This window comes from Euleptes europaea, chromosome 1 (assembly GCF_029931775.1).
Source record: "Euleptes europaea isolate rEulEur1 chromosome 1, rEulEur1.hap1, whole genome shotgun sequence".
In the NCBI taxonomy this organism is placed as follows: domain Eukaryota; kingdom Metazoa; phylum Chordata; class Lepidosauria; order Squamata; family Sphaerodactylidae; genus Euleptes; species Euleptes europaea.
This window is the reverse complement of record NC_079312.1, coordinates 31,234,583-31,258,012: the sequence shown is the minus strand read 5'-3', so window position 1 is coordinate 31,258,012 and position 23,430 is coordinate 31,234,583. Positions and strand designations below refer to the sequence as shown.

The 23,430-nt window shown below is 46.6% G+C and overlaps 1 protein-coding gene across 1 annotated transcript in view; it reads left to right on the top strand.

Annotated features, from left to right (window-relative positions):
- ARIH2 (ariadne RBR E3 ubiquitin protein ligase 2) overlaps positions 1–23,145 on the top strand; it is a 48,418-nt gene extending 25,273 nt beyond the window's left edge. The window contains exons 3-15 of the mRNA XM_056854058.1: positions 4,257–4,324; positions 7,710–7,773; positions 10,713–10,860; positions 11,234–11,355; positions 12,969–13,078; positions 14,119–14,236; positions 15,293–15,343; positions 15,466–15,487; positions 15,715–15,866; positions 18,140–18,283; positions 19,239–19,307; positions 21,373–21,456; positions 23,039–23,145. Coding sequence (XP_056710036.1) covers positions 4,257–4,324; positions 7,710–7,773; positions 10,713–10,860; positions 11,234–11,355; positions 12,969–13,078; positions 14,119–14,236; positions 15,293–15,343; positions 15,466–15,487; positions 15,715–15,866; positions 18,140–18,283; positions 19,239–19,307; positions 21,373–21,456; positions 23,039–23,110 — 1,224 coding nt within the window. The 3' untranslated portion in view covers positions 23,111–23,145. The remainder of the gene's footprint in view (positions 1–4,256; positions 4,325–7,709; positions 7,774–10,712; positions 10,861–11,233; positions 11,356–12,968; positions 13,079–14,118; positions 14,237–15,292; positions 15,344–15,465; positions 15,488–15,714; positions 15,867–18,139; positions 18,284–19,238; positions 19,308–21,372; positions 21,457–23,038) is intronic.
- The last annotated feature ends 285 nt before the right edge of the window (positions 23,146–23,430 follow it).

The window sequence follows — 23,430 nt, the reverse complement described above, 5'->3', positions numbered from 1 at the left end:
ATCTCTGTCTGGTTCAGCTTAACCTTCATAGATTATCTCGAACGGGCAGGTGTAAGTAGTGGGATGGCAGGGTCTCTGCATTGCTCCAAATTGGTCAAGGGGCGACATCCCAAACGGCCTGTGAAGATCCCCAGTCATGTCAGTCATGTCCAAAGTCCGGCCCGGAGGCCAATTGCGGCCCCTGGGCCGGTTTAATACGCCCCCCAGCCTGTTTTGCAGAGAGAGAAAAGGGGGCGCCTGGGGGCCGCACCTGTGCTTTGCATCCCTGACCGAGGGGGCGACACTTGGGTGGAGGGTCGCCTCGATTGGCTGTCTCAGCCCCATACCCCGGAATGAAGGCCAGTGAGTCTGAAACCCTAGAGAGGCCACTTCCTTCCTACCCAGAGCCCGTGCGTGGGGACACGGCCTTTGCTGTTCTGAAGCATGGAAAAGCAGCAGCAGCTCCTCCCGATGGGTCAAGGAGGATCCTGAGGATGGTTGGGGGGGACTCGAAGGTGGGAAAGGTGGCGGGGGGGGGAAATGCAAGGGAGGTCAGAGGCTGGCCCCAATCCGGGAGAGGAAAGACACCCCCCCCCACACACACACACACACACACAAACACCTAAAAACCTGGGAGTGCGGGGGGGGGGGCTGCTCCGTCTGGCTCTCCTCCTTCCTCTCTGCAGAAGGCTGGGGTGGGGGGGGGAGATGCAGCCCCTTCCCTGCATTGCAGAGGCCTCGCAAGGGATCCAGATTTGCAGGGTGGGTGGGAGGGAGGAGGGGAGAGACTGGATGGGTCTTGAGTGGGGGGATTGTGAGTCAAGGAAAGGCAGGGGGGAGAGGGGGCTGGATTTGGGGGCAGGGAGTGTTTGGAGTCAGACCCCCCCAGCAGGTTCTCTCCAAGGCAAGTGGCTGCTTCGAAAGAAGGGATGGGGGAAATAAATGACTCCTGGCATGTATCGTGTTTGGAAATGAGGCCTGTTCAGACGGGGCCGAGTCTGCAGAGGACACCCATGTTCATTCCAGTGGTCAAAGCCCCGAGCAGAGAGCAAAGAGGTCAGAAGGAAAGAAGAAGGAAAGAGTTGGTTTTTATATGCCCACTTTCTCTACCACTTAAGGGTGGCTTACAATTGCCCTCCCCTTCCCCTCCCCATAACAGATACCCTGTGAGGTAGGTAAGGCTAAGAGAGCTGTGACTAGCCCAAGGTCACCCAGCTGGCTTCGTGTGTAGGAGTGGGAGAAACAAATCCAGCTCACCAGATTAGCCTCCACCGCTCATGTGGAGGAGTGGGGGAATCAGACCCGGTTCTCCAGATCAGACTCCACCGCTCTTAACCACTACACCACGCTGGCTCTCATGGGGAGAAAAACTCCACATTCCTCCCTGCACGGGAGATGTCAGAATGTTTGAATCTTGGACTCCATGAGAATGAAAACCAGTTTATTTCCTGGCTCAGATGATGGGAGGACAGAATACCCCCAGCATGGTTGAAGGGAGAGAGTCGACAGTCCCAGAGAGGCACATGAGCGGGGTGGGTGGGGAGGAAGAGCTCCTGCTCCCTCCCTACAGAAGGAAGGTTGGAGATTTAGAAGCTGGGGAGCGTCCAGTGAGCTGAAAGGGGCTTTGGGGAAAGGAAGGAATGTAGCCATGGTTTTTGTGGTGCAGTCTGTGGTTATGGGCATAATAAGTATGCCGTTTGCAATAAACTTTGCATAAAATAGTTAATTTGCATTTAATTAATTTAATTAAGAATGTCAGGCAAAATGGTCGGCCCTCACACATGTTCACTTCATAAAATCTGGCTCTCTTTGAAAAAAGTTTGGACACCCCTGCCCAAAGTGATCTCTCTCGATGTCCAGCAAGAGCAAATGTTCTGCCAGAGTTGAATCAAGCTTTACCTCTGGAGAGTCAGCATAGTGTAGTGGTTAGGAGCAGTGGACTCTAATCTGGAGAACTGGGTTCGATTCCCCACTCCTCCACATGCAGCCTGCTAGGTGACCTTGGGCCAGTCACAGTTCTCTCCAAACTCTCTCAGCCCCACTTAACTCACATGGTGCCTGGGGGGTGGGAGGTGATTGTAAGCCACTTTGAGACTCCTTAAAGGTAGAAAAAATAAGGGTATAAAAACCAACTCTTCTTCTCTGTAAGACTTGGTTTTCTTGCAGCCAGGGAGATTACGCAGCCTCTTTTTCCTGTGGCGCCCTCCCCCCTTCAGTGTATTCCTTCCGTTCTTCCTTTCTCCAGGTAACAAAACGTGTGTGTGGAAACAGTGTGACTTTTTAGCCTGCAGAAATGCACTAAGGATGTAGTCTTGAGTGGAGAGACTCAAGGCTACGGTGTTCCGTACTCCAGCTGGGCCTTGTGTTCCGTACTCCTTGCTGTGTTCTGTACTCCAGCTAGGCCTTGTGAGAGGAGTGGGGGATATCAAATGTTGGGATGAAGGTCGGGCAGCCCATCTGGCTGATCCTAGCTCGCAGCGCTTTCTGGCTAACCACTTTCACAGTCAACTGCCTCGTGTGAGAAAAGCTCATGCCCGAGCCTGTGCCGTCGTTGCGTTCTGCCATCAGTGAGATGTGAAACCTCTTCTGCCTGTCTGGCGGTGCCCAAAAACACTCAAACCACTTATTATTGACTGCTTAATGCTCTTTTGGCTATTAATGTCATTTAGATTAACGAAGCCTCCAACAGGTCTGTTACAGTTCTTTCTGCCAAGGAATAAGTGTAGAATTGCTGCTGTGCACTGAGCAAATGGTGTGAATTGGTTCAGCCAGCATTCTTGTGAATCCTGGAAGGAGAACTATGCAAGATTTTTTTTTAAATCCCAGAAGGCTTTTTTTGTTTGTTTTAGAGAGAAGCTGGGGAGACACACTAGTGATATAGGAGATGTTTGTCCTTCCAGGTCTACTCCTGATGACCCTTGAAAGCCAGTGGGGGAAGTAGTGGTTAGATTGTCAGACTAGGAACTGGGAGAGACTTGGGTTCCAATTCTCCGTTTGCTGTGAAGCTCTCTGGATGACGTAGGGCTGGTCTCTTTCTCAGCCCTAACCTACCTCGCAGGGTTGTCGGAATAAAATGGGTGGATGGAGCCCTATTCACACCTCACCAAACACCTTATAGGAAGACCAGGATAAAAACACAACAGATGGCATTCACTAGACCTTCTCCTGTGACTAGGAGGACTAGAGGTTACTATTATGCTGTTTTTATTGCATTGTTTTTAAATTGTTTAAGCTCCCCAGAGTCTCAGTGAAAAGGTGGACTATACATGAAGGAAGTAAACTAGTAAATGGGCCCGAGGCTCTTAGAATACCAGAGTCTGTGCCTGCTTAGTAAGCTTGGTACAAATAGCCCCTTGTCTTGAGTGTGTGTGTGTGAAGTGCCTTCAAGTCACAGCCGACTTATGGCGACCCCTTTTGGGGTTTTCATGGCAAGAGACTAACAGAGGTGGTTTGCCAGTGCCTTTCTACACAGAAACCCTGGTGTTCCTTGGTGGTCTCCCATCCAAATGCTAAGCAGGGTCAGCCCTGGTCAGTTGACCCTGCTTAGCTTCCGAGATCTGACAAGATCAGGCTAGCCTGGGCCATCCAGGTCTGTGCCTGCTTAGTAAGCTTGGTACAAATAGCCCCTGTCCTGAGTACAGTGTATAAATTCTTCTGCAGTGGATTTGGCCAGAGATTGAGGAAGTGTGTTTGAATGGACTCTCTTTAACATTTAACTTGTAACTATAAAGAGCAGGAGTTTATAGTGGCTCGTATTTATGGTTGCATCCTGTGCCTTCCCCTGTTTGTGTGTGCACTCGCGCACGCATGTTTGCTCCCATATTAGGAATTGCCTGGACAGTGTGGTGAGATTGGACGGTGAGGCTACCTTGCATTTTGGTTCACTTAGAGCTGCTTTGCTTCTCTGTTCTCCGTACCCCTCCATGCTTTGTTTAAGCCCCAGGTATGGTCAGTGCCACTTTTGACAGGCTGCACCTTTTCTCAGCCATGGGTTTCTTTGTTGTACTGGATTTAAGAGGTTGAAACGAAGAACATACCGCTCTGGAAATGTTTTATTGTCACATTAATGACCTCTAAACCCATGAAAATCTTTAATGGCATGGTTGGCTAATGGGTGAAATTAGTATTGATAGGGAAAATCTGTGTTTTAAGGATGTATTTTACCACTGTGAACGTCCAGATTTACTTAAGTGGGGAGGATGATATGGACCTGCCTTTCTTGAATGTTTTTTTTTAGAAATGCTCTGCTCATTGGTCTATTTTTTCCCCTTCTCTAGGTATCACATGCAGTTGCTAAGCTTGTATTAGTTAGCTTCCACTGGCAAATCTCAGAAATCTTGGAAAGGTAAGCATATGTTCGGATCCTTTCCCAGTGTGCTTTCAGGCCTGGCTATGGTCGCCCCGATAGATGGGCAGAGGGAATGCGACTCTGTTGATTCTCCTGGACTTTCAGCAGCATTCAGTCATAATCTCCTTCTGGACTACCTTTGCAAGTTGAACCTGGGAGGCATCATATTGCAGTGGTTGTGGTCCTAGCTGGGGGGGGGGGTTCAGAAGGGGGTGCTGGGGGACTGCTGCTCAGCCCCTTCACCTTTGGCATGTGGGGTTCTGCATGGGGCTCCATCTTATTCCCTATGCTCTTTAACATCTATGTGAAGCCACTCAGTGAGGTCATCCAGAGATTAGTGCTGCTGGTGAGCAGAACGTCTGACCCAGGGTTTAAGGTGTCACCAATTCTGGATGGGGTTCCATCCCCCTTGAGGAGCAGGTCTGTAGTCTTGAGATGCTCTTGGACCCAGGCCTACTTCTGGATAAGCAGGTGGCAGCTGTTGCCAAGAGTGCCTTTTACTAGTTTTGACTGGTTAGCCAGCTGCAGCCTTTCCTGGACAGAAAAGATCTGGTCGCTGTGGCGCAGGCCCTGGCTACATCTAGATTAGATTACTGCAATGCACTCTACGTGGAGCTGCCCTTGAAATGTTCAGAAGTTTCAGTTGGTACAGCATGCTGCAGCCAGGCTGTTGACCGGAGTGTGTTGTGGGGACCATATCGCTCCAGTCTGGTCCCATCGACACAGGCTCCCAATCTGTTTCAAGGCACAATTCAATTGACCTTTAAAGCCCCATATGGTTTGCCACCAACATAGCTGAAGGACCACCTATTCCCGTATGAACCTACAGGACCACTGCAGTTATCTTGGGGTGCCCCTGCCTTTTGAGATTAGTCTGGTAGCAACCCAGGAGAGGGCATCCTTGGTCATGGCCCCCAAACTCTGAAACTCGCTCCACAGGGAGATTTGTCTGCCCTGTTCTGTTGCCATCTTTTGCCGGCGGGTGAAGATTTTTTTTGTTCTGTTCAGCATTCCCTCAGTGATCCCTCCTTCCTGCCCTATGTTTTAATAATTGTTTTTATGGGTTTTGTATACGTGTTTCAGCTTTGGGTTTAATTGTTTTAACGATGTGTGTGTTTAAATTTTTTATTTAATTTATTCATTTGGGTTTTTTAAATCATTTTTGAGATGGGATTTTATTAAGTATTTTTTTAATCTGCCTTGGTGGCCCTGATGAGGATAGAAAGGTGGGGGTATGTATATTATTAATAAATAAATATGTGCAAGCTTGACTCTAACTGAGGCATCTGCAGACCATTATATGTTTCACTCTTAGAAGTGTGGGAAAAGTACATCCCTTGGCTCAAACCTGAACTGAGGTGTGTGTGTTGTAAATAACATTTTGTTTAGACACCTGTAGCAAGCAAAAACTGCCCCCCAGGTGACAGATCAAAATGTTGGTTCTATGGTAGAATTTGCAAATGATTGTGATAGGCATGTGTGGACAGAGAAGCTAGCGAAAAGCTTGGCAAGCTTGTAACTTTAGTGAATCGTGTTAATTCAATAAGAATCATGTCAATTCAATAAGAATTGAAATGAATGGCATAGTTGCAGTTGATCGTGGCCCTCGGTGAGCGATTGGCAGCACGGCACACCACTGCTGGTTATTTTCCCACTGTCCTTTAAAGCAGTGGTTCTCAACCTTTTTCCGACCGTGGCCCCCTTCCGACCTTGTTTCCTTCCTGTGGGCCCCTGTCCTACCGGTAGAAAGGTAGCTTTTTAAATGTTTTGTTTGTAAATAGCCAAGGAACAAAGAAGCATAAACAGCCACGCAAACTGCACACATGCAGTTCTTATTGGGAAACTGAAATTTACCAAAAAAAAGTGCCCCACAAAAAGGGAATACAACACGCTAATAAACAACAATGTTCACATACAAGGGAGAACAAAGCCTCTACCGTCGTTGCACAAGATTACAGCGATACAAAAATCCACAGTTGCAAACGATGCATAGAAGTGCAATGAAGAAAGTCATGGGTTAGGTTTTCATGTGTTTCTGTTTTCTTCACTTCTCACTTCCCTCTGTGGCCCCTAGTCTTGTGCCGTGGCCCCCCATTTACGCAGTTTTCACCCATGGCCCCCTTGGAATATCCTGGGGCCCTCCGGGGGGCCATATGGTCCCTGGTTGAGAACCACTGCTTTAGAGGGGCTGCTCCTCAGGCTCGTGCACTCTCTTCTCCTCCTCTCCCACTTTGCCTTGCGTGTTCCATTTCTCTCCCTAAATTCCTGGTTTGCAGCAAACCACCGTTCATTGTGACAATGAAATTGAGCAAACCAGAACTGGAAAACCAGTTCAAACGAATAGCGTGTGTGTGTGTGGGGGGTCCAATTCTGGTTTGGAGGCTTGGTTCAGGTGCAGTGGTGACCAGTGGTTTGCCGGTATCTAAACGATTCCACAGGTGGGAGAAGTTCTTCAGGATCGGTCACCCCATTCTCACTTTTCGTATAGTAAGTTGATGAGCTATTTCTGGTTTGTGGGGAAACATAGCTTGTCGTTGCATTTGAATTGGCAAATTATGGTTTGTCCTGAACCTAGAAATTAGTAGTTTGTGACTTCGTGCAAAGGAAGGAGGGAGTGTTCATGTATCAGATACCATTGTTCATGTATCAGATACCATTGTTTCTTATGTCTAAATCAAGTCCAAGATTTTTTGCCAACCATGGTTTGCCTGATTTGGGGGGGGGGTGTTGCTGCAAACCAGGGCATCAGGAAGAGGGAGGAGATAGGCACCAATGTGTGAGGCCCTGAGAGTTTCATCTGAATCTGGCTCACCTTTTCCTGGAATAAGTGTATGGATGGAAGTAAGTTTGGCTGAACAGCAGGGCAACTTGCCAGTGAAAAGTACTTAAGATGTGGCTGTGTCACGCTACTTGGTTCTCTTTACTGCCTCTGAACCTAAAGGGAACCTCCACATTCAGAGACAATTCTCTGAATCTCAGTACCAGGAGGCAACATCAGGGGAAGGCCCTTGGCCTCTATGCTCTGTTGTTGTTGACCCTCCATAGTAATTGGTTGTCCACTATGTGAGACAGGATCCTGGAGTAGATGGACCGCTGATCTTATCCAGCAGGGCTCTTCTTATGTCCTTGGAACAATGAAAAAAAGATTCAGATCCATGACTGAAGAGGAATATGAAGGTTAGCTAGGAGGCTTTGGTCTGGAAAAGTAATTTTTCTCAGCTGCTTTCCACTTTTGTCATGGGCATAACTGGTTATTTTTGAAGCTAAATAAGCATCTGATCAGCATAATGGTTCCCATGAAAATACTGCATTTTTATTTCATGAGCTGTCCAATCATGGTTCCATCTTGACCTAGAATTTAACTTTTCTTTCTGGCTTTCAGGCACAAGTCCAATTCTGCCCAGTTGCTAGTGGAAGCTCGAGTTCAGCCTGCCTCATCCAAACATGTGAGTAACTGGCCATTGTGGTTAGGGCTGTCGATTCGGTTCAGCCCGAACCGAAAAACAGCCGCATTTCCCCCGATTCGGCGGTTTTTCGGTTCGGATTGAACCGAACTCAAAAAAGGGGGGGAAACGGGGAGCCGAATTCAGCAAGTTCGGGGTGTTCCCGAATAAATTCGGCGAATTCAGGCCCTTCCCCCCGCGTGCCTTCAGGGAGCTTCCCTGAAGGCGCGCGGGGGTCTCTTTAAATAGATTTGTGCCTCCCAGCCGGGAGGCACAAATCTCCCCCCCCCCTGCACGCCTTCAGGGAGCTTCCCAGCTGTTAGGCACAGCCCCCTGAAGGCGCGGGGGAGGGGAAACAAATCTGTGCCTAACAGCTGTTAGGTGCAGATCTGTTTAAAGGGCCCCCCGCGCACCTTCACGGGGCTTCCCTGATTGGGACTTCGGCACGGCCCAAATTTAAAAGGGCCGAATTTTGCTGAAGCCGAACTGTACCGAATTATTATTTTTTCAACAGCCCTAATTGTGGTACACTTAGAACTTAACTATACAAGTAATTTTACCTGAAGACTGGTCCATTTGCTTCATGCTCCACTTTCTGCTGATTTCTGATCCAGTGCCCCTTCTGTGTACAAGGGCGCTTTCCCCCTGGAGATTCAGTAAAATTCTGGCATGAATGTAAGAGCTTGACCTTCTATATAAGGTTAGGTCCTTTTGGGCTTGATCTCTGGGATTTCGACTGAATGTCAGCCTTTAGAGAGAGCAAGCAAACAGCTTTGTCACTGCAATCGAAATCTGACACTGTAGATAATTTTATTGGGGCGGTAGCCTGGTTTTTAGCCATTTGAAAATGATCTTGCTGTTGAACATTTGATGTTTTCATCTCGGGCATTATGACAACTTTTGAAAGTAGTCATCCTGTTCTTTGAGTTTGTTGAAGAATGTCTAATTGAACTGGCATCTCTAAAAAGAGCCCCTCCCCAGTGGCAAAGCTTCCACCCCCCAGTCGCCAACAGCCAACTTGTCACTACGAAGTCTCAAACAGCCCAGCCTATTCCTGCCACTTCCTGTAGCCTCTCTACTGGCAGCTCAGGTTGTTGTAGGGGTTTCCTTCCCATTTGCATCCTGCAGTTCCCAGTGTGAAAATACTGTTTATAATCTGCCCCGTGGCGCAGAGTGGTAAAAGCTGCAGTACTGCAGTCAAAAGCTCTGCTCACAACCTGAGTTCGATCCCAACGGAAGCTGGGTTCAGGTAGCTGGATCATGGTTGACTCAGCCTTCCATCCTTCCGAGGTCGGTAAAATGAGTACCCAGCTTGCTGGGTGTAAAGTGTAGACGACTGGGGAAGGCACTGGCAAACCACCCCGTAAACACAGTCTGCCTAGTAAACGTCGGGATGTGATCCGGTGCTTGCACAGGTGACTACCTTTACCTTTAATCTTCAGCAGGTCTCTGAAATATACCAACTGCATTCAGACATCATGAACAAAATCTGTAGCCAGTGAGTGCTCTGGACACTCCCTGCCCCTTCTTCCTCTCCTTGCTCACAGCTGACAAACTGAAGGCTTTCTGGCTCTCGAGCACAGTTTGTCACTATGTCGAGATCGGCTGAAATGACAGATAGCAGTTTGTTCTCTCTTAGAAACCCTAATTTGTATGCAAAAGAAAAAATTGCATTTTGTTGTTTTTACTCAATTCAGATATCACCCCCCCCCAAAAAAAAAAAACTGCACAGAGAACCAGGAAATCCTCAGTTTTCCAGCCAGGCACAAGGAGAGGAGGGGAGCATGCACGAGCTGAAGGAATTCACTGCCTGTGGATGTAGTGAAGATTGTGAGCCTAGATAGCTTGAAGAGAAGGATAGCTGTTAGCCATAGCTGCTGAAGGGAACCACTATATATAGAGACAGCAAACTTCTGAGTACCAGTGCTAGGAGGCAGCATTGAAGGCCTTGGCCTCTGCCCTGTTTGGACCCTTGGGCAGCTGGATGGTCACTCTCTGAAATAGGATGCTGAACCTAGATGGGCCAGTGGTCTAATCCAGCAGAGTGGGGCTGATGTTCTTAGGGCTTTCTGGTTTGTTCTCATCAAACCAGGGCTTGTTCATGACATGAGAATGCAGCCATTGTTTCGAGTCCTCTTTCGCAATGTGGATCACTTCCCCACATCTGTGTTAACTGGTAGCCTTTTAGTAACATGAAAAAGTCTAGTTTATTTTTTCCATTCTGAAGCGTTGGTGTAAATCAAGTAACCTCAGCAAACTTCACAAACCAAAAAAGAAAGCTCATCACCTGTGAGAGCAGCTTCTCAGTATGCATTTCTCAATGGCTAGAATTGTACTTGAACAAGTGTCACAGCTGATGGTGGACAAGTCCCATTCAACCCTACAGGGCATGTTATGAATAAAAGTCTTGATGTACATTAAAATGGCAGCAGCTGTTGAATGCACAAACCCTGTTGCCAGTAAAAAATAAATTCTGAATGCTGTTCCCTGGCAGTACATACACAGTAAGGTGGGGCCAGACAACTTGTACAGCCTGATGGGTCTCACTGGTGTTAATTATAAGCAGATGGATTGTAACTACCGTAATACTCATAATGGGTCAGTTAACAACATGGATTGGGGAATTTGGAGCCGTGCGGGTTCCCCTCTTTGCAGAATACATCTGAACAAGCAAACTATGGTTTCTGTTACTTCTCCGAACCAGTGAGCAAATGCAAACTGTAGCTTGCTGACTACGGCAAACTTTCAAAGTTGGTATGCTCGAGTTCACTGTTAATTTCTCAGATCAGGAAATAGGTTAATAGTTAACAACTGTTCCAGACCTTTCCCTACAAAATGGCTGCCATCTGAGCAAAATAACTATAGCCTTGGGAAACACTGCTGGGATTCATTTTATTCTTGTTGGTAACATTTGGTTTCTCCACCCCCCCTTTCCATCTCAGGTCATGGTACATTCCTCCCAGCACTGTGCAGTATGTATGCAGTTTGTCCGAAAGGAGAACTTATTGTCTCTGGCTTGTCAGCACCAGTTCTGCCGCAGCTGTTGGGAGCAGCACTGTACAGTACTCGTCAAAGATGGAGTCGGAGTTGGTGAGCTGGGATCAAAAGGGTGCCATTGCAACCTTTGGGGTGAACTGTGACCTCCCCCTTCCTGATTCCCCTTCCCACCCACTGTAAGCCTAGCAAATCTTAAACCCCTAGCATTTAAAAGTAATAAATGGTTCCTGGCAGAGGCTTTTATTTTGGTGGTCCAAGCAAGGGTTTGGGGGTGATACAGTGGAAGGTTGTTTCCCAAATTCCCATCGCTGTCCCATGTATTAGGTGCGGTGAAGCATTTTTTTCTAGTAAGGGGTCACAGGGTGTGGGGGGGGGGATGTAGTTGTGAATTTCCTGCATTGTGCAGGGGGTAACGTTGACAGCGACTTCCCTCCAAGTAGCTTTTTCTGGGTTTCGTTTTTAACAGGCATCTCCTGCATGGCTCAGGACTGTCTGCTCCGGACACCGGAAGATTTTGTGTTTCCACTGCTACCCAGCGAGGAGCTGAAAGACAAATACAGGCGCTACCTCTTCAGGGATTACGTTGAGGTATTGCTTGTTTATATATCATGTGTTCTGTGCCAAGGAAATGCATTCCTCTGGATGTGCATGCATTTGCGTAATTTATCGAGTTTCCTAATTTTCAGTTTTTCAGACGATTTAAAACATTGGGGGGAGTAATGATTAATGAACTGGTGAAAACAAGAAGCATAATTGTAGGTTACTGGAAATGGTACAGGTGTAGATTGTGGGATGGGAAAGTGTATAGGCTGTAGCCCTGAAAGTCAGAAGCCCTGTCTAACACCAGAAATCAATTAAAGGAAGTGATTTTATTTTGTGTATGGCCAGCCTTAAGTAGAATGTCCCACTGAGTTCAGTGGAACTCTCAATAAGTGAGTACAGGATTGCAGCCTTAGTCTGTAATTGGTTCATAATGGGTTTAGTTGTATATGCTTCTTGGTGTAAAAACTACCTTTACTCGCTACTTCGGCTATAAGTAAGAGCAGTTTTTAGTTTCAGCTTTTGTTCGAGATGTGTTTCTGTAGTAAAAGTCTCCTTTTTGGTTTCCTTTTTCTGTCACCACAAACTAAAGGCTGTAGGAAAAGGGTTTGTGGGGGGGGGGGAGAGGGAGGCAGGGAGAAGAGACTTTCCCTGTCACCAGCAGGAATCGGGACCACCTGATTATGCTCAGGGGATTTTTGGCAATAAGAAAGAAACCTCTGAGGGATAATGAACCCTTACTTTCCTGCCCAGAGGTAGCAGGGCTGAGGGGTGTGGGCTGGGTATGCAAAGCTGAGCGCTTTTAAGTCCCAGTGAAGAAGTTTAAGTACATGTTTAACTTTCCTTTAAAAGCTGTGTGACTTGATGGTATGTAACTTTGCTTGTGCATATTTGCCCCTCCAGTAAGTTTAACACTGTCTCAGGAGTCCTGAAAAAAATTACTTGATTCAGCAGCTACTAATGCTAGTTTGGTTGGGTCACTGCAACATATAAAACCTTAAAATCCCTTTTTCCCCCAAGGTTTGCTTCTTCTTTTTTTTAAAAAAAATGCATTTGTCCCCTTTTCAGAAAACTCTGCCCTGGGTGACATGCAAGAACATCAAATAAAAGTGAATCCCTTGCCTGCAGAAGGGACGTTATATCTGGCATCCTTGTCAGAAAGAAAAATCACTGGCTTAAATATACCAAAATCAATTTCAACTAGAACAGAGGTTCCCAAACTGTGCTCCACGGAGCACTTGGTGCTCAGCGAAACATCTCCTAGTGCTCCGTGAAGAGATTGGAAAGAAAAACACTACTGTTATTCGGTTTAGTATATAGGTGCTAGGTGAAAATTTGTGCTCCGTGACGAATTTCTCTGGAAACGTGCTCCATGACTCAAAAAGTTTGGGAACCTCTGAGCTAGAAGAACCAATTGTATCAGATGTAGTAAGACGGTAAAGGCAATCATAAATCATTAACCACCTAGGCACATTAAGAAGCTTAACAATTTTCCTGAAACTTGCAGAGATTTCCTTTTGATAAGCATTCCAACAAGGACCTGTGTTTGGTTTTAGCTGAGCTTCTCTTTGATGAGAACTGACATACATGGAAAATAGGACATAATTGTATTTCCAGTTCCTAGATTGGCTTTTCATAGAGCTTTTTGGTGTGTGTTCTAGAGCCATTTCCAGCTGCAGCTCTGTCCTGGCGCAGACTGCCCGATGGTCATACAAGTACAGGAGCCCAAAGCCCGCCGAGTACAGTGCAATCGATGCAATGAAGTTTTCTGGTGAGGAAGTGAAACCGTATGGTGAAATCAGTCTTAACAAAAAGTGTTAAGGGTTTGGGGTTTCCTTTGCAAGCTGGTTGAGAGGAAATGGAATGAAACTCACAAGGTACCCTAAGACAGTAGGTCAGCAAGTATTGTTTCAAGTTCAGAACAACCATGTCAGATGAACTTCCCGAGGCTGCTTCTCACATCTAGAAGTGTGAGTTCACGCTAGGGAGTCTGAAAAACCTTTCCAACAACTATTCGCACAGCTAGCTGTAAGACAAACCTGTGAATGGCTGAATGTGATGCGCTATAAAGCTGGGACTGTGAATGACTGAACATGATGTGCTTTAAAGCTGGGACTGTGAATGACTGAATGCTATATAGCTGTGACTCCTAGAGTTGAGTCATGCTACCTGATATTTTTTTATTCTCCTCCCCACGAAAAAGATCACTTCCCTAGGATCTGAAATGTACATTGGCTGCTCACAATGGAGCAGCCCTGTTCTATTAGGCTGCCTTTAGTGACCTGACCTTTGTTTTCTGTTTTGGGGAGGAGGGTGGAGGTGGAGAGAGGTAATGGTGCGAAAAACCCCACAAAACTTTAGAACTCTGGACCAAGCTAGCCAGAATGCTGTCATCTGTGTGTGGAGCACATTTATTTGTTTTGCTGAGCTCTGATTCTAAGTAAGGCATTGTAGCCTGAGCATCTGCTTCTTGGAACTCTGACTCGGCCCTCTCCTTGGCTTTTGTGATTTCATCATACATTGGCCACTCACTTTCCGAATTTATCTTTGCTTATAAGAACTAGAAACTTGCTTTCTGGTGATTGCAGTTTTTATGTTAATATGAGTGGGATTCTCTTGAAGCTAAATTGTGCCCAGGATCAAATCACGCATTTGCAGTAGATACGTGCAGCCCTTACCAACCCCTTCCACACCACTTGTGCAAAACGGCAGAGGCCACACAGCTCCGCATTACGGATGTTCCTCTTTCGTATGTACAAAGCGTCATTTAGCTTCACACATTGGACTTATCTTTCTCTTTGCTTGCTTAAGTTTCAAGTGTCGGCAGATGTACCATGCCCCCACAGACTGTGCCACCATCCGAAAATGGCTCACCAAGTGTGCAGATGACTCTGAAACAGCTAACTACATCAGCGCTCACACTAAAGATGTAAGGCATTCGGAGTATTAGAAGCTCATTTATAACTTTGACCATGCTGAGAGCTTGGGGGCGGAGAGTCACATGACGTTTAAAATTTCTATCTCATTTAAATCTAAAATATGGGGTAAACAAGCTGCCAGCAGCTAGCTTGTATGTAGTAATGTGCATAATATTAATAGAGGACGTGCTGTTTCAAACAGCATATTTGTATTGAATTCCGTCCCTTCTGTTCCTCCTTTTCCTGCTTTGTCTCCCACTCATCAGTCAAGCTAATTAAGGCCAAGGTTGTTCAAAATGGGAGGCTGGGAGGTGTCAGTCAGTGTAACTGGCAATGATATCTCACATCCTCCAGAAAGACCTAACATAATTCTCCAAATACCAGATTTGTTGGTCTTTATGATGGCACTGGACTCAAATTTGTTCTACTATTACAGGCTAACAGGGCTACCCAACTGAAGCTAAATTGTGGAACTCCCTGCCCCAGGATGTTGTGATTGCTGCCAACTTGGAAGGCTTTAAGAGAGGAGTAGACATGTTCATGGAGGAGAGGGCTATCCACGGCTACTAGTAAAAATGAATACTAGTCATGATGCATACCTCTTCTCTACAGTATCAGAGGAGCATGCCGATTATATTAGGTTCTGACAATCACAGGCAAGATGCTACTGCAGTCATCTTGTTTGTGGGCTTCCTAGAGGCACTTGGTTGGCCACTGTGTGAACAGACTGCTGGTCTTGATGGGCCTTGGTCTCATCCAGTATGGCCTTTGTAATGTTCTTAAGAAGGTCTCTCCCAAGAAGGAAGACCAGAAGTCTATTCAGTTCTCCAGATGAATGTCACCGATCCTCCTGTCTTCTGTCCTCTTTCCTTTAATGTTCAGCATGGGTTGAGATGTAAACCGTCACGTCAACACAAATACAGTTTGGACTTAAACACGATAATGTAAAGCAAGATGAAAAAAGAAAAATCAATATGGATCTGAAAAAGACACAAGATATCAAAGGCGGAAAGATTGAAACATGAACAAGGACCTAATATGTATTTATTTTTCCCTTTCCTTTCCAGTGTCCCAAGTGCAATATCTGTATCGAAAAGAACGGTGGCTGTAACCACATGGTAAGCAGTTCCTGTACAAGATCAGGATTGCTTTAAACAAGTTCTTCACTTGTTGCCTTAAATCTTTTGTTTGAGCCTTGCCTAACGCCTTCTGTCTCTCTCTCTCCCTTTCTCCTCTCCAGCAATGTTCTAAATGCAAACATGGTAAGTGGACAGAATTAAGAGGTTTGTAGTGGAGGAGGGAGGGCAAGGCTTATCTCTTTCTGCTTTGAAGACAACCCTGACAGTCCATTAAAGCATCCTTTGCTATCAGTGTACAGTGACCCCTAGAGTAGTAACTTCATTTACCAGGGGAGGGGGTGGGGGGGCTGCTGTTCTTGCATTTTCGTAAGCATTGCAATATAACTTGCCTCTCTCCTTTGCAATCACAGACTTCTGCTGGATGTGTCTGGGAGACTGGAAGACCCACGGCAGCGAATACTACGAATGCAGTCGGTACAAAGAGAACCCTGATATTGTAAACCAGAGTCAGCAAGCACAGGCCAGGGAGGCCCTTAAGAAGTACTTGTTCTATTTTGAGAGGGTAGGAGACATCTCCTTGGCCAGAGCCAACTGTAGCCTTTTTAACTCGCCCGGCCTCGTGCAAAGGTCAATGCAGACTGTGTGGGAAACTGCGTGTAATAAAAAAGCAGTCACAGTAGTTTTCAGACATCTGTGTTAAAGATCCTTAAGCTTATTCTTCCAGAGGCAGGCTCCTTTCCACAGGGTTTCTGTGGGTCAGCAGTGTCGTGAGAGTGTTCTTTTACCAAGCCCACAACAGTAGGTTGCTTTAAGTTCCCCGACACTGAATTGCCTCTCTCATGCAGCAGAATCTTCCTACAAGGCTACACTTTGCCTTCTGCATTCTCCTGCACCAAAAATGCTGGAAACTCACCCTAGCTTGCAGTTCTTTCTGAATTGCTTACCTGTGTAACAAATGTTGAATGGGTTTGTGAATGCTTAATGTTCTTTACTCTTGGGTGTGTCAGTAAGGTGCTTTTCCTATATCGGTAACATTTTGTATACTTAAGGCTCAATCGGCTGGATCTTTATGGTATCCAAAGCATTACCTAGTGTGGTACTTATGCACAGCTCCTCTGGGATAGATCTTGATGGGTGTTTGGCTGTAGCAGCAGGAAAAAGCAAGAGTCCAGTGGCGCCTTAAGGACTAACAAAATTTATCTGAAGACGGGAGCTGCTACTCACAAAGGCTCATAACCCTGCCAGAAATTGTATTATTCTTTAAGGTGCCACTGGACTCTTTTGCTCTTTTCTGCTGCTACAGCTCCTCTGAATGCAGTCAGTTTGGACTGGTGGCAGCAGCACTTCAGTCTTCTTGGGCCAGAGTCCTTTCCTCTCTCTGTTATCTGTGGGCCCATTAAATGCCGGGTATCCGGAACGGTTAACTTGCAAAGCATGAGGTTTTACTACTGAGTTGGGGGGGAAAGAGCATGTTTCTGTCAGACGTGAATATCCTTTCCACAGCTGTTGTGCTGATGATGCCAAACTGCTTTTAAAAAAAAAATTGGAGGAGGAAATTTTTAAAAAGTAATTTTGGGGTTCTTGATAAGGGATCTCCAGCTAAAGGGATTAGGGCAGGTAGGTGATGTGAAAGACTCCCTGCCTGAGACCCTGGAGAGCCCCTGCTGGTCTGAGTAAGCAATTCTGACTTTGAGGGACCGAGGGTCTGATTACATATAAAGCAGCTTCATGTGTTCAAGGATGAATCTACAGAAAATAATGCTGTTAGCGGTCCAGATGTATGGTGGCAGGAGAAATATGGATTAATGAAGTAACAAGCAGGAGGATGACATATAGAACCTCTGAGGCTGATAAGCAGCCAGTTGTCAGACCCAAAAGCTTCAATCCTTCACCACGTTTTAGCTTTCACATTTTCATCCTGCCTTTTCTTCCAAGGCTGCATACATGGTTTCCCTCTCCTCTGTTTCCCACCTCATCAATCCTGTGAGGTAGGTTAGGCTGAGAATGTGGGACTGGCTCCCAGCGAGCTTCCATGGCAGGTTGGGGAGTCAAACCTGGATCTCCCCACGGGTCAGACACTCTAACTGCTACACCATGCTGGCTTGCTTTTGTAGATTCTGCCCGTTTCCAAATATCACCATCATCACAATGTTTTGGTTGTCGGCTTTTAAGAATTTTTACTGTGATTAAGTAACCAATTAACGTTCACATGTGTTACACTTGAATCATGTGCTGTAAGCAATTGTGAGGGCCCAAATGTGGTAGAAAAGTAGTGTGTGAATAAAAATACAACAAACATTGAGAACTAGAAGCTTCCTTTTGAAAAGGAAACCAGCATTTTTAGGAAACCAGACTGTGACTCTGATAAAAAAAATATTCACTTGGCACATCTGAACACTTTTTTTTTAAGAGCAAAAGACAAATGATGATATTCCAGGATGCCACATTTATAGTGTGACCAAAAACATATCCAGTTTCATGACCCGCTGCCCTCACAGATAATGCAAATACCAAGTGGGGCTGTTAATGTGAATAGCATTGTCTTATCGCTTTCAGAAGGCATTGCCAAAACATAATGGGGTGATATCAGAAAGTGGCTGGGATGCGTTTGTACTTCAGTACATCTTGCCTCTTGTGATGGAAAGGCTTAGAATTGAAACCTGCTTCTCACCGCTCAAGATCTATATATCACAGAGCTTTTATGGAATGAAAGGTGCTTCTCAGCTGGGTTCCCCCCCCCCAAATTAATTGGTCTGGTGGACTTAACCCCAACTTTTTCTTCTCCTTCTAATGAAAGACTGCACTTTTCTCACCTCTTTCCCTTCATGTCTGCAGTGGGAAAACCACAACAAGAGCTTGCAGTTGGAGGCCCAGACGTACCAGCGAATTCAAGAAAAAATACAGGAACGGGTGATGAACAACCTGGGAACATGGATAGACTGGCAGTATCTACAGAATGCAGCAAAGCTACTTGCAAAGGTTGGTTTCTCTGGCCCATTTGCACCCAAGAACTTTTGTCAGAAGAACAGTGAAGGGGGAGGGGGGCAGTTAGTCGTGGACGGTGTTGCCGTGAGATGTCACCCCTGAGTTTGGAGGGCTCCAGGCTCTTGGCATAAAGTTGCCAGCCATTCCTAAGGCTGGTTTGTGTTTCTTAGCTCACTGAATTGATCTCTGCTAGAATAGACATCAGGGAGTAAGCCACACTCCTATGGGTGGGGAATCCCTCCTCTCCTCATGCTGAAACTTTAGGGTTAATACCACAAGCCCTGAAAGTGTCCAGGTATCCCATCAGACCACACAACAGTCTTTAATGGGCATGACTTACCCCTCGTCCCGCCCCCAGCCTACCACATTGCATGATGCTACTGTATAGCACATTGCTGAAAGCCAATGTAGTTTTCCAAGGATTAATGCTGTCAGTCTGCCATCCCCCAGCATTGGGAGAAGGGGTTGTATCAACCGGCAACCTCTTGCCCAGGTTTGAAATGCTGACAACAGCCCTTTCAGACTCCCAGTGGGCGAGGTGTGGTTCTTTTAATAATAAGGCCAAGAGCTTTTCTTTGCCAAAGCCTTATCTCTCCGACCTTCGGTTCTTCCCCAGGAAAGCTGCACTCGCAACATGTGCAGCTCCTCTAATTAGTTTTGCAAAATGAAATTTATTTTTAAGAAGATAAAACAACTCTCAATTCATAACACGCAAAGAAAACCATCCTACTCACTAGTGAAGGCCGTCAGAAGAGGGGGGGGGGAACTCTGCCCCTGGGACAAGGCTAATGCCTTAAAGAAGACCTCCCCCACCAGCCAAGGTTGAACACTTAATCACCCTCCACAGAGTAACTTTCAGTCTTAAAGCCAGATACTACTTCCACACAGGGGTCTAGATAGTCATTGCCGGCACGCCTCCCAGTTTTTTTCTTTTTCTTTTTTATCGTAGTGTCGTTACACGCTACAGTACACATATCCGTACGCCTACTATATGGAATCCGGTCCCAGGAAGAAATTGGTAAGACACGTGGCTTGTGTGCTCGCTTGCTGGCATCTAGAGTTCTGAAGGGGCAGGGGGTTGGGAAACACGGGAGCCCTGGCAGCGTGGCTTGGGCGGGCCGTGTCCAGCAATGGCACAGGCGTGGCTGGTGAATTTAGTCGTCTTGCCATCTGCTTGGCTGAGTGGCTGCACAGGAAACATCTGTAAGCTGCTCTCCAGGTGTAGAATACAAGCCTAATAGGTACAAACCGGTTAATCGCAACCAGCATCTCTTACCTGAATAAGAAGAAAGATCACAATGGGTAGCCCTGTTAGTCTGCCACTAGCAGTAGAAAAGAGCGAAAGTCTAGTGGCACCTTAAAGACTACCTGGCAGGGTATGAGCTTACTGTTAACAAGGAAGCAAGTACTTGGGAGTATCTCTTTCAGCTGCGTACAGATGGCTGTTCCCGTGGCCATGCTAGGCCCCATGCAGCACAAGCTGCTTTGGCGAGGGACTTCCAAGCTCGGAAGACAACCAGACCCAAGGAGGCTGAGTGCTTCGGGAGCTGAGCTTTTGTTTTCCCTTACTGTTATAGGTATTTAAGCCTGAACATGGCCTCCTTCAGTTCTTGCCTTTCAGCTTGTCCTAAAGCCTTGTGCCAATGGCCATGTCCAGGCTTAAATACCTATAACAGTAAGGAAAAACAAAAGCTCAGCTTGGATCTTACGCAGCTGAAAGAGATACTCCCAAAACTTGCTTCCTTTTTAACAGTAAGCTCATACCCTGCCAGAAATTTGGTTAGTCTTTAAGGTGCTACTGGACTCTTGCTCTTTTCTACTGAATAAGAAGAACTCGCTAATTCAGAGGTCACCTAATAACTTTTTAAAAGGAACTTCGTTTCTTTATGTTTGTTTTGCAGGTAGAGACGCAGGGCACACAATGAACTGTATTTCTGTGGGGGGTGGGGGTAAAGCAAATGAAGTACTTCCTTTTTTGCAAATGTGCTTTTATTCACTAACTGTCCAAACGCAATACTTTGGAAAAAATGGGTTAGAAACTGAAAGGAACGGACAGTGATCTTATAGGAAGAAAATATTAAAAGTCTGTGGCTAGCATGTGACAGCTCTGCCTCCCTTTTGAATTCAAAACGTTATCCGTGTTATAGCTTGAGACGGTGCAGAAAAAAGCAACCAAAATGATCAAGGTGCTACAGCAACTGCCCTATGAGGAGCGGTTAAAACACTTTAGGGCTGTTTAGCTTGGAAAGAAGGTGGTTAAGGGGAGACATGATAGAGGTCTATTAAAATTATGCATGGCATGGAGAGAGTGGACAGGGAGAAGCTTTTCTCTCTCTCATAACACCAGAACGTGGGGTCATCTGCTGAAGCTGGAGGGTGAGAGATTCAAAACTGGTAAAAGGAAGTATTTCTTCACACAACGCATAGTTAAAGTGTGGAACTCCCTGCCCCAGGATGTGGTGATGGCTGCCAGCTTGGAAGGCTTGAAGAGGGGAGTGGACATGTTCATGGAGGAGAGGGCTATTCATGGCTACTAGTAAAAATGGATACTAGTCATGATGCATACCTATTCTCTCCAGGATCGGAGGAGCATGCCTATTATGTTACGTGCTTTGGAACACAGGCACGATAATGTCTTGTTTGTGGGCACCTGGTTGGCCACTGTGAACAGACTGCTGGACTTGATAGGCCTTGGTCAGATCCAGCATGTCTTTTTTTATGTTCTTATAGCTGTCTTAACTTAAAAAATCTTTAGATTTCTGGACATACCCTTGATGGATGCTCTCAGATAGGCAGAGAAGAGAAATGGCAGCTGGGATTTGAACTGGCTTTAAGTCCAGCGCCTTTCTGGGGTGCCTGTCAGTTCGCACCAGATGTGACAGCTCGTCATTCCGGTTATCTGAGCCCACAAAACCTGCCTCAGCCCTTGGCTTGTCGCTTCTCATTCCTTCAGAAAAGCATGTGGAGTTTGAGCAACAGCAAGATGTTTTTTCTCAGAGCAACAGACTGGGGATGGGTGAGGGTGGCAGAAGGTGCTCTTTCCTGTCTTTGTTCTCCCGACAGTCTGTTCTGTTTGGTTCCAGTTTGAATACCAACAAGCTCAGCTGGAAGCTGAAATAGAAAATCTCTCGTGGAAAGTGGAGAGAGCCGACAGTTATGACAGAGGGGTAAGCAACGACCCTTGTCCAGCCCCTCCCACCTAATCTTTCCGTTCATGAGCTTCAACATCCATCCAGACAGCAGGTCTCAACCAGTCCTATTTGCAAACAGAGACATTGTCACTGAAGTGAAAGCAAGACATATGCTACTCCTGATGCCTCAAGGTTTTAGTTGGACAGGATTCAGGAGAGGCAGCATATAAACTCTTTAAAATGTTCACAGAAAATGCCGCTGTTTTTTTGTGTGCTTGGTTTTCACAACTATGGAGGCTGCGTATGTATATGTGAAGCTGCCTTATACTGAATCAGACCCATTAAAGTCAGTATTGTCAGACTGGCAGTTGGCTCTCCAGGGTCTCAGGTTGAGGTCTTTCACATCACCTACGACCTGATACTTTTTAAATGGAGGTGCCGGGAACTGAAACTGGGATGTTCTTCATTCCAAGCGTATGCTCTGCCACTGAGCCATGGCCCCCCTCCCCAAGAGGCTATAAACTCATTGTTTTAAAAATTGATTTAGAGATCAATTTTAGGCTTTTCTAGGAACCACCAATGAGCCCCATGGCGCAGTGGTAAAGCTGCAGTACTGCAGTCCAAGCTCTGCTCACGACCTGAGTTCGATCCCAACGGAAGTTGGTTTCAGGTAGCCGGCTCAAGGTTGACTCAGCCGTCCATCCTTCCGAGGTCGGTAAAATGAGTACCCAGCTTGCTGGGGGTAAAGGGAAGGTGACTGGGGAAGGCACTGGCGAACCACCCCGTAAACAAAGTCTGCCTAGTAAATGTTAAGATGTGACGTCACCCCATGGGTCAGTAATGACCCGGTGCTTGCACAGGGGACCTTTACCTTAGGAACCACCAACTGTGTGCCATATTTGGCAGTCTTTGAAGTTACTGTTTATTTTATCAAATTTCCACCTCTCCCTCCCCAGCCAAAGCCGGGCTCAGAGTGGCTTATGATTGATCTTAAGCAGATGATGAGAGGGAGGGCATCTTCGGCATCTTCTGGGCATGGAGTAGGGGTCACTGGAGGCGTGTGGGGAGGTAGTTGTGAATTTCCTGCATTGTGAGGGGTCGGACTAGATGACCCTGGTGGTCCCTCCAACTCTATGATTCTATTCTATGATTCTATGAAGAAAGACATCAGATGTAGTAGATCGGTCCTTATGGGGTTCTTATTCTAAGGTCTACACCTTTTGCTGCATTCCTGCTGATGCTGGGGCCAGAAAAGAGGTTTAGTTCTTCCCCCCCTCCCCCACTTGAACACATGAAGCTGCCTTATACGGAATCAGACCCTTGGCCCATCAAAGTCAGTACTGTCTACTCAGACCGGCAGCAGCTCTCCAGGGTCTTAGGCAGAGGTCTTTCACATCACCTACTTGCTTAGTCCCTTTTAACTGGAGATGCCAGGGATTGAACCTGGGACCTCCTGCATGCCAAGCAGAGGCTCTACCACTGAGCCACGGCCCCTCCCCCACTTCTAGAGTTTCCTCTCTATCCCCTTTGTTCGTTCCATATGTGGAGATCCACTTCCTTGCCAGTCTAAAGGAGGAATGTTCTGCTCCCTCTTATTGGTTTGTTTCTCCCCGCCCAGGACTTGGAGAACCAGATGCACATAGCGGAACAGAGGAGGAGGACCCTGCTGAAAGACTTCCACGACACATAAAAGTTGGCCAGAGGCATCGAGGCACAGGGGTGAGAGCAGAGAGAGCAAGGTGCATGGCATCGAGAGCAGTGACGGAAGCAGACGCAAGGAACAGGCTCCGCCCCCCTCCCCAGAGAAGGGCTGAGGACAGAACTGCGCCCTCCTCTTGCAAGCCAGACACGAGCTAGCACCACTGCTTAGTTCTTCTTCCGTTGTTTTTTTTCTTTTCTCTTTTTCTTCTCTTTCCGCTTTTTGGTTTCTGCCAGGCTGGAGTTCAGATGTGGGCACCTTTTTCCTGGGACATTCTCTTCCCTGGTTGTTGGTTGTTCTGGGAGGGAGTT